The 14,244-nt window shown below is 41.8% G+C and overlaps 1 protein-coding gene across 1 annotated transcript in view; it reads left to right on the forward strand.

The window, feature by feature from the left end:
* Positions 1 to 14,244, forward strand: part of Ankfy1 (ankyrin repeat and FYVE domain containing 1) — a 117,672-nt gene that overhangs the window by 52,021 nt on the left and 51,407 nt on the right. The window contains exons 5-7 of the mRNA XM_042699426.1: positions 4,691 to 4,814; positions 6,520 to 6,669; positions 8,563 to 8,728. Coding sequence (XP_042555360.1) covers positions 4,691 to 4,814; positions 6,520 to 6,669; positions 8,563 to 8,728 — 440 coding nt within the window. The remainder of the gene's footprint in view (positions 1 to 4,690; positions 4,815 to 6,519; positions 6,670 to 8,562; positions 8,729 to 14,244) is intronic.

Raw genomic sequence — 14,244 nt, forward strand, 5'->3', positions numbered from 1 at the left:
ATGCTAGCCTTGAGCAAAAGAAGCTCAGGGACAGTGTCCAGACCCTGAGTTCAAGCCTCAGGACTGGCAAAAAAAAAAGAAAAAAAGAAAAGAAGAAGAAGAAGAAAGCCATGAGTATATTTGAATGTTGGCTTTTCACAGGGTCACAGATGCCCCTGATGTTGGCAGGAGAAATAGCATAGTTGAGATAACTGAGTGAGTCTGACAATGTGTTTGGTTCAGTGTGAGGCTTGTGCTGCTTGTTCTTGTAATATAGAGATCTTGGTAGTTTCATCATGCTGGTTTTACAGAGAAGGTAGGGGTGTGTGTGTGCGTGTGTGTGTGTGTGTGTGTGTGTGTGTGTGTGTGTGTGTTGTCAGGGAAATATTTTTAATTTTAAAAGAATTAATAGGGGTTGGAAAGGTGGCTTGGTGGTAGTATGCTTGCTTTGCATGCATGAGGCCCTGGGTTCAATTCCTCAGCACCACATAAGCAGAAAAAGCCGGAAGTGGGCGCTGTGGCTCAAGTGGTAGAAGGCTAGCCTTGAGCTGAAGAGTTGAAGGACAGCGCCCAGGCCCAGAGTTCAGGCCCCATGACCACCACCACCACCACCACCACCACCAACAACAACAAAAAACCATATTTGAACAAGTATGTTCTAAATACCAGAATGAATCCCTTTTGTACAAAAGATTACATGAAGAAAGTGGTAACATTTTTTCCAATTTCAAAAATATAGTGTATATTTGATATATTTGAAAGATACATAATTACACAAATAAAATATTGATAATCTGTAAATGAATACTCTTCACCCTTTTTTTTTTTTTTTTTTTTTGGCGAGTCCTGGGGGCTTGAACTCAGGTCCTGGGCACTGTCCCTCAGCTCTTCAGCTCAAGGTGAGTGCTCTACCACTTGAGCCACAGCACCACTTCCATATTTCTGGCTTTTTTCTGTGTGTGGTACTGAGGAATTGAACCCAGGGCCTCATGCATGCTAGGTGAACACTCTACCACTGAACCACATTCCCAGCCTACTCTTCACCTTTTGTTGTTTCTGCTTTCAGTTGTTTCACATTCATAAAAGATTGGTGGAAATACTAGACAGGAGTTAGGATGTTTGATTTGTACTAACATGGTTCATGGTTCAAGGCCAGATTAGGCAAAAATAAAGAAAATAAAAATATAAGGCTGGGAGCCAGTTGTTCATACCTATAATCTTAGGACGCTAAGATCTAAGGATTGAAGTTTGAAGCCCCCCAGGCAATGAATACTTTTTTATCAGTCCTCGGGCTTTTGGGCACTGTCCTTGTGCTTCTTTTTAGCTCAAGGCTAGCACTCTACCATTTGAGCCATAGCATCCCTTTTTCTGTTTATGTGATACTGGGGAATTGAACCTAGGGCTTCACATGTGCTAGGCAAGCATTTTACCACTGAGCCACCTTCCCAGCCCAATGAATACTTTGTGTTTATAAAACAAATATGTGTTAACAAAAGCATTTTCCCTTCAGAAGAAAGTCACCCTATATGCTACTTTTTCAAACATATGAACTCATAATTTAAATTTTAAAATAAGATTATTTTTGTTGCTGGGTACCATGGCTCACCTGTAATCCTATCTACTCAGGAGGCTGAGATCTGATGATCATGGTTCAAAGCCAGCCTGGGCAGGAAAGCCCATGAGACTCTTATCTCCAATAAACCATCAGAAAACCAGAAGTGGTGCTGTGGCTCAAGTGGTAGAGTACTAGCCTTGTGCTGAAGACAGCACCCAGGCCCAGAGTTGAAGCTCCATGACTGACAAAAAAAAATTATTTTTGTTTAGTTGTATAGATTATAGATTATATCAGATATTAAAGGTCATGCACATGGCAAATGGGACTCTCTGGATATTAGAATCAGTGAAAATGCAATGCCTACTCATTTTACAAAATATTTTTCCTGTGAAACATAGTTTTACATAGGTTTCCTTGGGTCTTTTGGCAGTAAAAGAAAAGAAAAGGAAAAGAAAGACTGAGCGTTTGTCTGACAAGTGCTTTGTAGTGCTCTGCAGAACCTGAGTCCAAACTCCCCAGGTTCATTCTTCACTTCCATGGTCTTTCTTCAATTATGTTACCTAAAACTCATCTAAAGAGATTGGTAATTATCTACTAGCCAGTTACCTCTAGCAATACTAAAATCCATTAATAATCACGTATGCATTACATTTTTTCTTCAGGATAGGAATTCTAGGTCCTAGAAAAAGAGAGGGCAAAAGAGAGATGTGAAACTTGAGAGCATACCTCCAAGTTCCTTATGATGTTCAAGGCAGATAGTGTTTTCCTTCTTGAGAATCAAAAAGCTTCCCTAAAACCCTGAAATCGAATAACATTCTGATTTTAGAGTAAGAGAAAGGGCACAGAAAGCTCAGGTAATTTAATGTAATTCACTGAGGTGTTTCTTATCTCCAGGATCATTTTGCCCTTATAATTAGAATGGCTTTGTTTGAGGCTGAGAGACGGAGATGGAATGTCAGGGAATGCTCCCGACACTATTGCAGGCCTCTGTGGCTGCCCTGGGAAGTGAACCTGCCTTGTAGGAAGATGTGGAGGCAAGGGAGATGGAGGACCATGCCTGTTTCCCTAAGGGTCTTTGTTCCAAATCTTCTAAGAATTCCATACTAGAACAATGGTTTTTTTTATTGCTGAATCTTTTAGGCTAGGATGGTAGTGCCTGCTTTGTGCACCAAGGCCACTTGTATGCAGCTCTCTCTTCCCTGATAATCGTCCATGTTCTCCGTGTGTGTGTGTGTGTGTGTGTGTGTGTGTGTGTGTGTGTGTGTGTGTGTGTGTGTGTGTACACACCAGTACAGTTGGGGCTTGAAATCACAGCCTGGGTGCTGTTGCTTGTTTTTTTGCTAAAGGCTGGTGTTCTTCCACTTGAGCCACAACTCCATTTCTGGCTTTTTGGTGGGTAATTGGAGATAAGAGTCTCATCTTCACATCTCAGTGTCCAAAGTTTCTAGGATTATGGGCTTGAGTACCTGGTCCATATTCTCTTATTGGTGATTTATTGGTGATTCTTTTTTTTTTTTTTTTGTTAGTTGTAAGGCTTAAACTCTGGGCCTGGACGCTGTCCTTGAGCTCTTCAAGTCAAGACAAGGGCTCTATCACTTGAGCCACAGCACCAGTTCCGGTTTTCTAGTGGTTATATTGGAGATAAGAGTCTTATGGACTTTCCTGCCCAGGCTGGCTTTGAATCATGATCCTCAGATCTCAACCTCCTGACTAGCTAGGATTGTAGGCATCCCACTTATCGAAGATTCTAAGAGTGTTATCTTTTTGAAGACCTCCATTGTAGCAAGTTTTTCTCCCACATGGTGTACTATGACTGACTCTTGTTTCCATACATTATAGATGTTTTGGGAAGAATTATTAAAATTCTATTAATCAAACATAGTAATAATCATTAAATTATTAAGGCATAGAACCATATGTGTACAAACTATACATAAGCCACAGTGTTTGCATAGTAGTCTTGCTGGTGGACACCACAGATGTGTCCTATATTACATGTGTACATGATCCGCCAGTTCATGTGGTTGCTTTTTTTTTTTTTTTTTGGCCGGTTGTGGGGCTTGAACTCTGGGCTTGGGTGCTATCCCTGCTCTCTTGAGCTCAAAGAGAGTGCTCTACCACTTGAGCCACAGCCACTTCTGGTTTTCTAGTGGTTAATAGAGATAAGAGTCTGATGGACTTGCCTGCCTGGGCTGGCTTTGAACCTGATCCTTTGATCTCAGCCTCCTGAGTAGCTAGGATTACAGGTGTGAGCCACCAACACCCGACTGGTTACTTTTTTTTTTTTAATGTGGTTTCTTTGAAGTCTGTTGAGATATTGTGTTAAATATGTTTATTTTTAGGTTGTTTGGTTTGAACCGAATTGAACAATATATCATAATGAAATTCTAGTACTTTTTTCTTTTGCTTTTTTTTTGGGGGGGGGGGTCCAGTCGTGGGGCCTGAACTCTGGGCCTGGGTGCTGTCCCTCAGCTCTTCAAGCTCAAGGCTAGCGCTCTACCACTTGAGCCACAGCACCACTTCCGGCTTTTTTCTTTTTGCTTATGTGGTGCTGAGGAATCGAACCCAGGGCCTCAGACATGCAAGGCAAGCGCTCTACCACTGAGCCACCTTCCCAGCCCCTTTGTTTTGTTTTGTTTGTCAGTCGTGGGGCTTGAACTCTGAGCCTGAGCACTGTCCCTCAGCTCTTTAGCTCAAGGCGAGCGCTCTAATACTTGAGCTACAGCACCACTTCCTCTAGTACTTTTTTTTTTGTACTGGTTCTGGGGCTTGAATTCAGGGTCTAGATGCTCTGCTTTAGCTTTTCTCCCAAGGCAGGATTTCTACCCTGTGAGCCACAAGTCCATTTCTGACATTTTGCTGGTTATTGGAGGTGAAAAGTATCATGGACTGTTCTGCCTGGGCTGGCTTATTGTGATCCCCAGATCTCAGTTCCCTGAGTAGCTAGGATTACAGGCATGAGCTACCAACACCTGGCTGAAATTCTGATACTTTAAAAATATTGGAACTCAGCTATAATTTATTCATAAGCATGTTGATCAGCCTTATTCCTTATTGTTATTGAATGTAGCCAGCAGTACATATATTAGTTTTGGTTTATTTCTGAATGCATTTATCACCCTAATAATACTGTTTATTATTAATATTCTTTTATAGATGTGAAAAAGGTGTTATGTCTTTGGTGAATGTTAGGAACTGTATTCGTTTCTATCAGACTGCAGAAGAACTGAATGCCAGCACATTGATGAACTACTGTGCAGAAATTATTGCAAGTCATTGGGTAAGTGAGAGATGTGTATAGACAGTGCTCTTGCTGGCAGGAGAGTCCCAGGTGTGGAACCTTGTTCTGTCAGCACTCATCTTTCTGGTTTCTGGCATCTTCTTGTGACAGTATTGACAAACAAGTAGTTAGATTAGGTGATCAGTGAGGTTCTTCAGTTCTAGAGTCTGTTAGTTATATGATTTCAGAGTACAGGACAAAGTAACTCAGGTTCAAGAGCAGAACTACATAGAGGGACATTTGCCTTCGCTCTCCTGAGGAAGCTGCAGCCAAGTCTCAGGGGCAGGATGCCCTGTGCCCCAGCATTCCTTGCTGTCAGGTGGAGGCATTATTAAATTTAGACTCGCCTTTCTTAGTAGTTCTCATTTATAGAGAACTATATTTGTTATATTTGGGGTTTTTTGTGAAATTTTTAAAAAGATCAATGCTATGTGTTACAAACTAATTTCAGCAGATTGGATTGCTTGGTATACAACAACACTATGGGAAGGATCTTAGTAGTTTCTAAAAATTATATAAAAGAACTAGTTTTAAGGGCTGGGAAGGTGGCTCAGTGGTAGATTGCTTGCCCTTACAAGCATGAGACCCTGGGTTTGATTCCTCAGCACCACATAACCAGAAAAAGCCAGAAGTGGCGCTATAGATCAGAAGGTAGAGCCTAGCCTTGAACTGAAGAGCTGAGGCCCAGGCCCAGAGTTCAGGCCCCACGACTGGCTCCCCCCCCAAAAAGATCTAGTGTTAATTGGTTGGGAATGTGGCTTAGTGGGTAGAGTGCTTTCCTAGCATGCATGAGGCCCTGGGTTCGTTTCCTTGCTACCACATAAACAAGTAAAATAAAGTAAAAAGAACTAGTGTTGAAATAATTGAAATAGGAGTGGTAACTTTTTTCTGCTAATAGGTTGAAATAAAAGAGATTTAAAATATTAGGGACCAGCTATAATTTAGTGGAGTGGATTATTTGTGGTAGTTTTGCTTAATTCTGTAATTGCTATGGTCTTTGAGACTTACTGGGGAGAGGACTCTGCTCTCTTGTTGGAGATCAGCATTGCTCATACCAGCTATACTAATCACAGAGGTGCAGCCCAGCTGTGACAGCGCAGGCTCAGGTGGTTCCTCTTGGGTCCAGACTCTGATGTGGCTATTTACTCACTGTCTGAATATAAGTTTATTAGCTTCTACAGGCTTTCCTTTCTTTATCTGAACAGTGGGGATCATTGTAGGACCTACCTCATAAGTTTTGTGAGGATTGAATTAATTAGGAAGTCTAAGCCCTTAGAGTAAGCCAGGCACATGCTCAGTGACTATTTATTTATTTATTTATATTTTTTTTCTCTTTTTTTATTGTGAAAATACTGTACAGAGGGGTTACAATTACATGAGCAAGATAATGAGTACATTTCTTATCAAGCATTGTAGCCTCCTCCTTTGTTTCCCCTTCCCATCCCTTCACATCCTCCCCTCCCTGCCCTCCCACCCAATCCTCCCCGCTCCCTCCACCCCCACCAAAGTTGGACATAACAAAGTTTTCGACATAACGACTTGTACATCTCTTTGTTGCAGTGGGTCCACCTGTATCCCTATTTAAACAATTTGTTTTTCTCCTTCCCCTCCACAAATTATACCAACTCAGTGACTATTTAATAGGTGACAGTTGTTATTATTAACAAATTGTTTGTTTTGTTTCCCATTGTGTTTTTAATCCTAGGATGACTTGCGAAAGGAGGATTTTAGTAGCATGAGTGCTCAGCTGTTATACAAAATGATCAAGTCTAAGACAGAATACCCATTACATAAGGCTATCAAAGTGGAGAGAGAAGATGTAGTCTTCCTTTACCTGATTGAAATGGATTCTCAGGTATTATAGCCGCCTTTTTATCTTCCCTGTCTTTTCCCAAAACTGGAATGTACTTGTGTTTCTCAGTAGTGTTCCTTCTAAACTATATCTCACATGATCTTTTTTTCCTTTTTCTTTTTTGCCAGTCCTGGGGCTTGAACTCAGGGCCTGGGCACTGACCCTGAGCATCTTTTGCTCAAGGCTAGTACTCTATCACTTGATCCACAGCACTACTTCTGGCTTTTTTTGTTTATGTGGTACTGAGGAATCAAACTCAGGGCTTCATGCATGCTAGGCAAGCACTTTACCACTAAGCCACATTCCCAGCCTCGCATGATCTTTAATGTGTATATTTCTTCTAGAAATTATTTCAGGAAGTCTGGGTGTTTCCTATATTGTTTCTTAAAAATCTAGTATCATCAGCCCATCATCTCCCAATGCCAGAGCTACTTCTACATTTTTAGATGGTTATTATAGCAGTACCTGTCTATCAGGTGCCAAAGTCTATCAGTTTATTTGCTGCTATAGCAAATTGCCAAAAAATTGTAGCTTAAAATAATACAGATTTATTATTTTGCAGTTTGCAAACTCAAAGAACTATATAGGCATCATTGGACTCAAATCAAATGTTGATAGGTTGGGTTCCTTTAGGGACACTATAAAGTGAACCCATTTCCTGCTCACTTAGGTTGTTGGCAGAATTCAGTTTCTGGTGGTAGAAGAGGAACCGAGGTCCCCATTTTTCTTGTTGGCTGTCTTCTGAGGACCATTCTCAGCTTCTAGATACAATCACATTCCTTGGCTTGTGGCCATCTGTCTCCATTATAAAAGCTAGCAATGACAGATCAATCCTTCTGATGTTACATTGCCCTGACCAGCTCTTCAAGTTTTCTCTTTTACTAGATTGGGTCCTCCTTGGGTAGTCATGACACTCCCTGTCTCAAAGTCTTTAGCCTTTATCACAGTCCCTTACTTTCTTTCCTTCTTTCCTTTCTCTCTCTCTCTTTTTCTTTTTCTCTCTTTTCCCTTCCTACCTCCCTCTCTTCCTTCCTTCCTTCCTTCCTTCCTTCCTTCCTTCCTTCCTTCCTTCCTTCCTTCCTTCCTTCCTTCCTTCCTTCCTTCCTTCCTTCCTTCCTTCCTTCCTTCCTTCCCCACACTCTCTCTCTTTGTTTTTTTAAATTTTTTAAAATCATATAAGATGACATATCCTCAGGTCCTGGGGGTTAGGACACAGACACCTTGAGGCGGGGCATTGTTCTGTCTATCACATTGCCTTCTAGGAAAATGAGAGTGAAGTATCTTGTATCCTAAGTGTTCAGTGTATAGGAGAACATGGAACTGTTGGGAGAAATTTCTTGACCCATAACATGTCTGAACTTCTGCCTTGACACTGGATCTGTCCTGTGATCCTGGTTCTTACATGTATAATTTCCTGCCCTGACACCCACTGTGATCCTTGACAGTCCTGCATGTTGTTTACATCTGTCCTGTTAATCTGTTCTTTCTGTGCTCCCTGAAATCATGTGCCTGAAGCTTGACAGAGGTTTGTGAATAAAGTTGAATTTGGGGAGTAAGCTATGTCAGGTATTAAGATTTGGCATTTGTGGGGCTGGGAAGGTGGCTCAGTGGTAGAGTGCTTGCCTTGCATGCATGAGGCCCTGGGTTCAATTCCTCAGCACCACATTAGCAGAAAAAGCTGGAAATGGCACTGTGGCTCAAGTGGTAGAGTGCTAGCCTTGAGCTGAAGAGCTGAGGGTCAGCGCCCAAGCCCAGAGTTCAGGACCCACGACTAGCAAAAAAAATAAAAAGATTTGGCATTTGTATAAGAGATGGTATATAAGATTAAGTGAAATAAATAAAAATCCATTGTATTTTCCATTGTCTGGATGCTTACTTACAAACTTCTCTATGTAGCTACCTGGGAGGCTGAATGAAGTGGATCAAGATGGAGACCTTGCCTTAGATTTAGCCCTTTCACGGCAGCTGGAGAGCATTGCTGCCACTCTGGTCAGTCATAAAGCTGATGTGGACATGGTAGACAAGAATGGCTGGAGCTTGTTACATAAAGGAATCCAAAGAGGTAAGAAGAAATGGTGTGTGTGTGTGTGTGTGTGTGTGTGTGTGTGTGTGTGTGTGTGTGTGTGTGTGTGTGTGTGTGTGTGTGTGTGTGTGTGTGTGTGTGTGTGTGTGTGTGTGTGTGTGTGTGTGTGTGTGTGTGTGTGTGTGTGTGTGTGTGTGTGTGTTTTTAGGTGCAGTTGTGTGTGTGTGTGTGTTTTTTTAGGTGCAGTTGTGGGGCCTGAACTCTGGGCCTGGGTGCTGTCCCTCAGCTCTTCAGCTCAAGGCTAGCGTTCTACCACTTGAGCCACAGTTCCACCTCCGGCTTTTTTCTTTTTGCTTATGTGGTGCTGAGGAATCGAACCCAGGGCCTCATGCATGCAAGGCAAGCGCTCTACCACTGAGCCACCTTCCCAGCCCATGGCTTGTATATTTTGCTATATAATTTATTTTTATCCATATTGTCTTTGAAAGCTTCCCAACATATTTCCCAAAAGCATCTATACTTACTAGCTATGTGATTTAAAACTTGTAATTATTGGCCAGATGCTAGTGGCTCATGCCTGTAATCCTAGCTACTCAGGAGGCTGAGATCTGAGAATAATGGTTCAAAGCCAGCCTGGGCAGGAAAGTCCGTGAGACTCTTACCTCCAATAAACCACTCAGAAAACTGGAAGTGGCGCTGTGGCTCAAGTGGTAGAGTGCTCACTTTGAGCTGAAGAGCTGAGGGACAGCACCCAGGCCCAGAATTCAAGCCCCACAACTGACAAAAAACAAAACAAAACTTGTGATTATTGGGTCAGAGGAGGGGTTAAAGACCTATTTACTGTGCCTTGTTAGCTTGGTTGTTGATAGTGCTTGGTTGTTGATAGGACCTGAGGAGGAACAGGTAGAAACATGGCCTGTGAATGCCTTGTAAGCAATTGATGGGGCTATTTATTATGATATGGCTATATTCATTATTATCACTTTTCTAGGAATAGTGGTAGGAAGGTTCTTATTGTGCATCCTAGCATGTATGTAAGGAAAGTTAAAATCACAAACATTCAACCTGCAAAGGGCACTTCGTGGATTCTGTGTTTTCTCCTTCCAGACTAGCTTTCTGTCATGGCACAGTGCCAAGGTGGTATTTTGTTCTATGAAAGTTAATGTGAAATTATACGTAATATTTTATTGTCAGTAGTGGGAAGAATATAGAAATGTTAGAACTGGAGTAGAAATACTTTAATCATAATGAGTAACTTTGTTTATTTTGTAGTGCTCAGGAACTTGGGGGGTAGTAGGCAATGGTCTGCCATTGACTCACACCCCCAGACATGAATTAACTTTTCATTTTATTCCAATTATGGGAATTGGACCTGGGTAGTATCCCTGAACTTTTTTTTTTTTTTCTCAAGGCTAGCACTCTTCCATTTGAGCCACAGCTCCACTTCTGGCTTTTTGTGGTTAGTTGGAGTTAAGAATCCCATGGACTTTCATACTCAAGCTGGGTTTCAACCCCTTCCTTCAGATCCCAGCCTCCTGAATAGCTAGTATAATAGGCATGAGCCACAGATTAATTAATGCCCCCCCAACTCTGCCCCCAGTTAGTTCTGGGGCTTGAATTCAGGGCCTGGGCACTCTCTAAGCTTCTTTTGCTCAAGGCTAGCACTCTGCCACTTGAGCCACAGCTCCATTTCTGGCTTTTTGGGTAGTTTACTTGAGATAAAAAAATCTCACAGACTTTTCCTGCTGTGGCTGGCTTTGAACTGTTATCCTCAGATCTCAGCCTCCTGAGTAGCTAGCATTATAGTTGTGAGCCACCAGAGTCTGGTTGCAGTAACTTTTTTTTTCTTTTTTTTGCAAGTCCTGGGGCTTGAACTCAGGGCACTATCCCTGAGCTTCACTTGCTCAAGGCTAGGACTCTTTATTACTTGAACCACAGTGCCCCTCCTGGCATTTTCTGTTTATGTGGTACTGAAGAATCAAACTCAAGGCTTCATGCATGCTAAGCAAGCACTCTACCACTAAGCCACATTCCCAGCCTGAAGTAACTCTTTAAATGGGAAAAAAAAAAAAGATTAGTTTTTTTCTTTTGTCCTTCCCATATTCCTATTAATATGTTCCAAACAAATCCTGCCATTAGTTTGCCATGGTCATTTTTGACAGAGTAAGAATCTGTAGAGAGGTAGAGTTCCTATATGGCTTTCAAAAATCAAAGGTCTGGAAGCTGAGTGCTATGGCTCAAATGGTAGAGCTCTAGCCTTGAGCAAAAGAAGCCCAGGGACAGTGCCAACACCCTGAATTTAAACTCTAGGACCACCACCAAACTTATAATTTTTAGCACGCATGCACACACACACACACACAAAAGATCTTTCAAGAAAGAATACGTCTATGCAGTGCAATCTTAGAGATCTAAAAAAACATATGTCTATTCCTCAACTATCATCTGTCCTCCACTTCTTGTATATTTAAATTCTATTAACAGGAAATAAGCTCTATTAATGGGGTATAAGCTCTTTTAACAAGAAATAAGCTCTTTCATTTCACAAGAGAGATGAGACTGACACATACTTTTGTGGAAAGAGGATGATGATTTCATGAATAAATTGAATTCCAACATATAAAAAAAAAATCAAAGCCTGGTAGAGTTCCTACCTAACAAGCAGGAGGCTGTGAGTTCAATGTCCCACAGTGACAAAAAAAAAAGTCGTCAGGTTGCCATTGCCTCACGCTTTTAGTCCTAGCTACTCAGGGGGCTGAGATCTGAGGATCACCCTTCAGAGCAAGCCTGGGCAGAAAAGTCCATGAGATTCTTATCTCCAATTAATCCCAAACCAGAAGTAGAACTGTGAGGGTTAGAGCACAGGCTCTGCTCAGGGATAGCACTCAAACCCTGAGTTCAAGCTCCAGTACCAGAATACACATAAAAGAGAGACAGAGACAAAGACTCAGAAAGAGAAATGAAGGGGGGGGGGGAGAGAGAGAGAGAGAGAAAAGAGAGACAGAAAAAGAAAGGAAAGAAAAAGAGAGAAAGAAAGAAGAGGCTGGGAATGTGGCTCAGTGGTAGAGTGCTTGCTTCGCATGCATAAGGCTCTGGGTTTGATTCCTCAGCACCACATAAACATAAAATGCTGGAAGTGGCTCTGTGGCTCAAGCGATAGCACTGTAGCCTTGAGCTGAAGAGCTGAGGGACAGCACCCAGGCCCAGAGCTCAAGACCACGACCGACAAAAAAAGAGAAAAGAAAGAAAAGGAAAAGTCAGTCCTACTTAATTTTATAGAGGAACGTAGCTGGCTTGATTGCAGTACTTGCATTATGATATTTTATTGTCTCTGCTATAATGTTACCATTAACAGGTTACTTCTCTTTGAAAGAATGTTGTATTTGATGGGGCTGGGAAGGTGGCTCAGTGGTAGAGCGCTTGCCTTGCATGCTCGAGGCCCTGGGTTCAATTCCTCAGCACCACATAAGCAAAAAGAAAAAAGCCAGAAGTGGTGCTGTGGCTCAAGTGGTAGAGCGCTAGCCTTGAGCTGAAGAGCTGAGGGACAGTGCCCAGGCCCAGAGTTCAGGGCCCACGACTGGACCCAAAAAAAAAAAAAAAGAAAGAAAGAATGTTGTATTTGCATGTTGATCCTGTTGCAGCTGTGGCTTTGCCCTTTTTCGGCCAAGATTTTAATATAAATATACTTCTATGCCCTGTGTTAAACTGTTGAGTTTGCTGGCTTATACAGAGGAAATTCTTGCTCATTACTGGGTAGGAAATCCTTAGATCATGTTAGTGTCATGAGCGGATGCATTTTCCCAAGCACTGCTCTGTGACATACAGAGCCATTGAGTGCTTAGCTATGGGTATGTGTTCAGTAGAGAAAGTTTCCACCACATAGGAATTGTTCTTTCCCAGACTGTGTAGTGAGTGAGACGTTTGTTTTGGAAACAAAAACACTAGTTACTGAGAAGACAAACGAATTATATTCCTTTCCCCTCACAGAGTTAAATTCTTATGCTTGATGAAAGAATTCTCTGATGTTATTAAATATTTTGGCAATTGCTTAGTTACAAGCATTGCCAGGAATTGTTGACGCACTTTTGATGTTTGTTTTCAGATTACTCAGTCTTTCACTCTGAATTTATGAATTTCCTATAAGCATGTGGATTACAGTGGAGATAGAGGAAAGATTTATGGTTGCTAACTTTAGAGAGTGTGCTGTGGTTGGCAGATCACTATGATTTGGAACTTGAATATACCAAAGTTTGAATCCTGCTTCATCTTAACTATAGTGTCTTCTTTCCCTTATCTTTCTGATTCACTGGGCTGTTGGAAGAGTGGGAGACAGAGAGCAGCACACCTAGCACATTGACTGCCAGTTGGCTTGTAGGGATAAGCTGGTGGCTTTTCCCTTACCCTTATAATCAGATCCAGTTCCTACAAGAATTTTTCATTTAGAGCTTGAGTGAAAAACACTACACCCTTGATTTTCTGAGTAGCTAAGATTATAGTCATGTGCCACCATCCCTGAGAAATTATTGTGATAATAACTTGTTTACCTAGCATTGTTAATGAGTGAAGTGTTAAAATATCCAAAACTCTTAAGTACCAAACAATGTAATTAAAAAATTTTTTTTTCAGTGCTAAATGCAGGAGCCAGGTGCCAGTGGCTCACACCTGTAATCTTCTAGCTACTCAGCAAATTGAGATCTGAAGATTGTGGTTTAAAGCCAGCCCAGGCAGGAAAGCCCATGAAACTCCAATAAACTACCAAAAAAAAAAACAAAAAACAGCCGGGCACTTGTGGCTCACGCCTGTAATCCTAGCTACTCAGGAGGCTGAGGTCTGAGGATCGCGGTTTGAAGCCAGCCCTGGCAGGAGAGACCGTGAGACTCCTATCTCCAATAAACCACCAGAAACCCAGAAGTGGTGCTGTAGCTCAAGTGGTAGAGCGCTCGCCTTGATCTGAAGAGCTGAGGTACAGCGCCCAGGCCCAGAGTTCAAGCCCCACGACCGACCAAAAACAAAAAACAAAAAAACCCCTGGAAGTGGAGCTGTGCCTCCAGTGGCTTTGAGCAATAGAAGCTCAGGGATAGTGCCTAGGCCCTAAGTTCAAGCCCCAAAACTGGGACAAAAAGAAAAAAGAAAAGGAAAAATAGACTAAATGCAAGACATGTATTCCATCCCCAGCCTTAACTCTTTTTGATAGAAATCTTTCTAAAATACATTTTGTACATTCTTTTATTGACAAAACCTGTATAAACAGTGCCTTTTTCATTTCCTGGTGCCTTTTCTTTTAGCCTTTTTTTTAAAAGACTGCTTAGATGGTCCTACAATTTCTGCCTTTGCCTCCTGTGCATGCATGACCACACCTTGCTCTTCTCTTTTTTTGTGTTTTCTTTTGTTTGGTACTGGGGATTGAATCCAGAACATTGCACTTTATAGGCAAGTTCTTTGCTACTGAGCTACATCCCAGCCCTCTTCTTTTTTTAATGTAACTTTTTTTTTCTTCAGCTTATGTACTCTTTGTGTGGATTTCCTTTAATGTCATAAAAAATGTCAATTTCTAG

The sequence above is a fragment of the Dipodomys spectabilis genome, unplaced genomic scaffold (genome assembly GCF_019054845.1).
Source record: "Dipodomys spectabilis isolate Male_0828 unplaced genomic scaffold, ASM1905484v1 ptg000250l, whole genome shotgun sequence".
Taxonomy (NCBI): Eukaryota; Metazoa; Chordata; class Mammalia; order Rodentia; family Heteromyidae; genus Dipodomys; species Dipodomys spectabilis.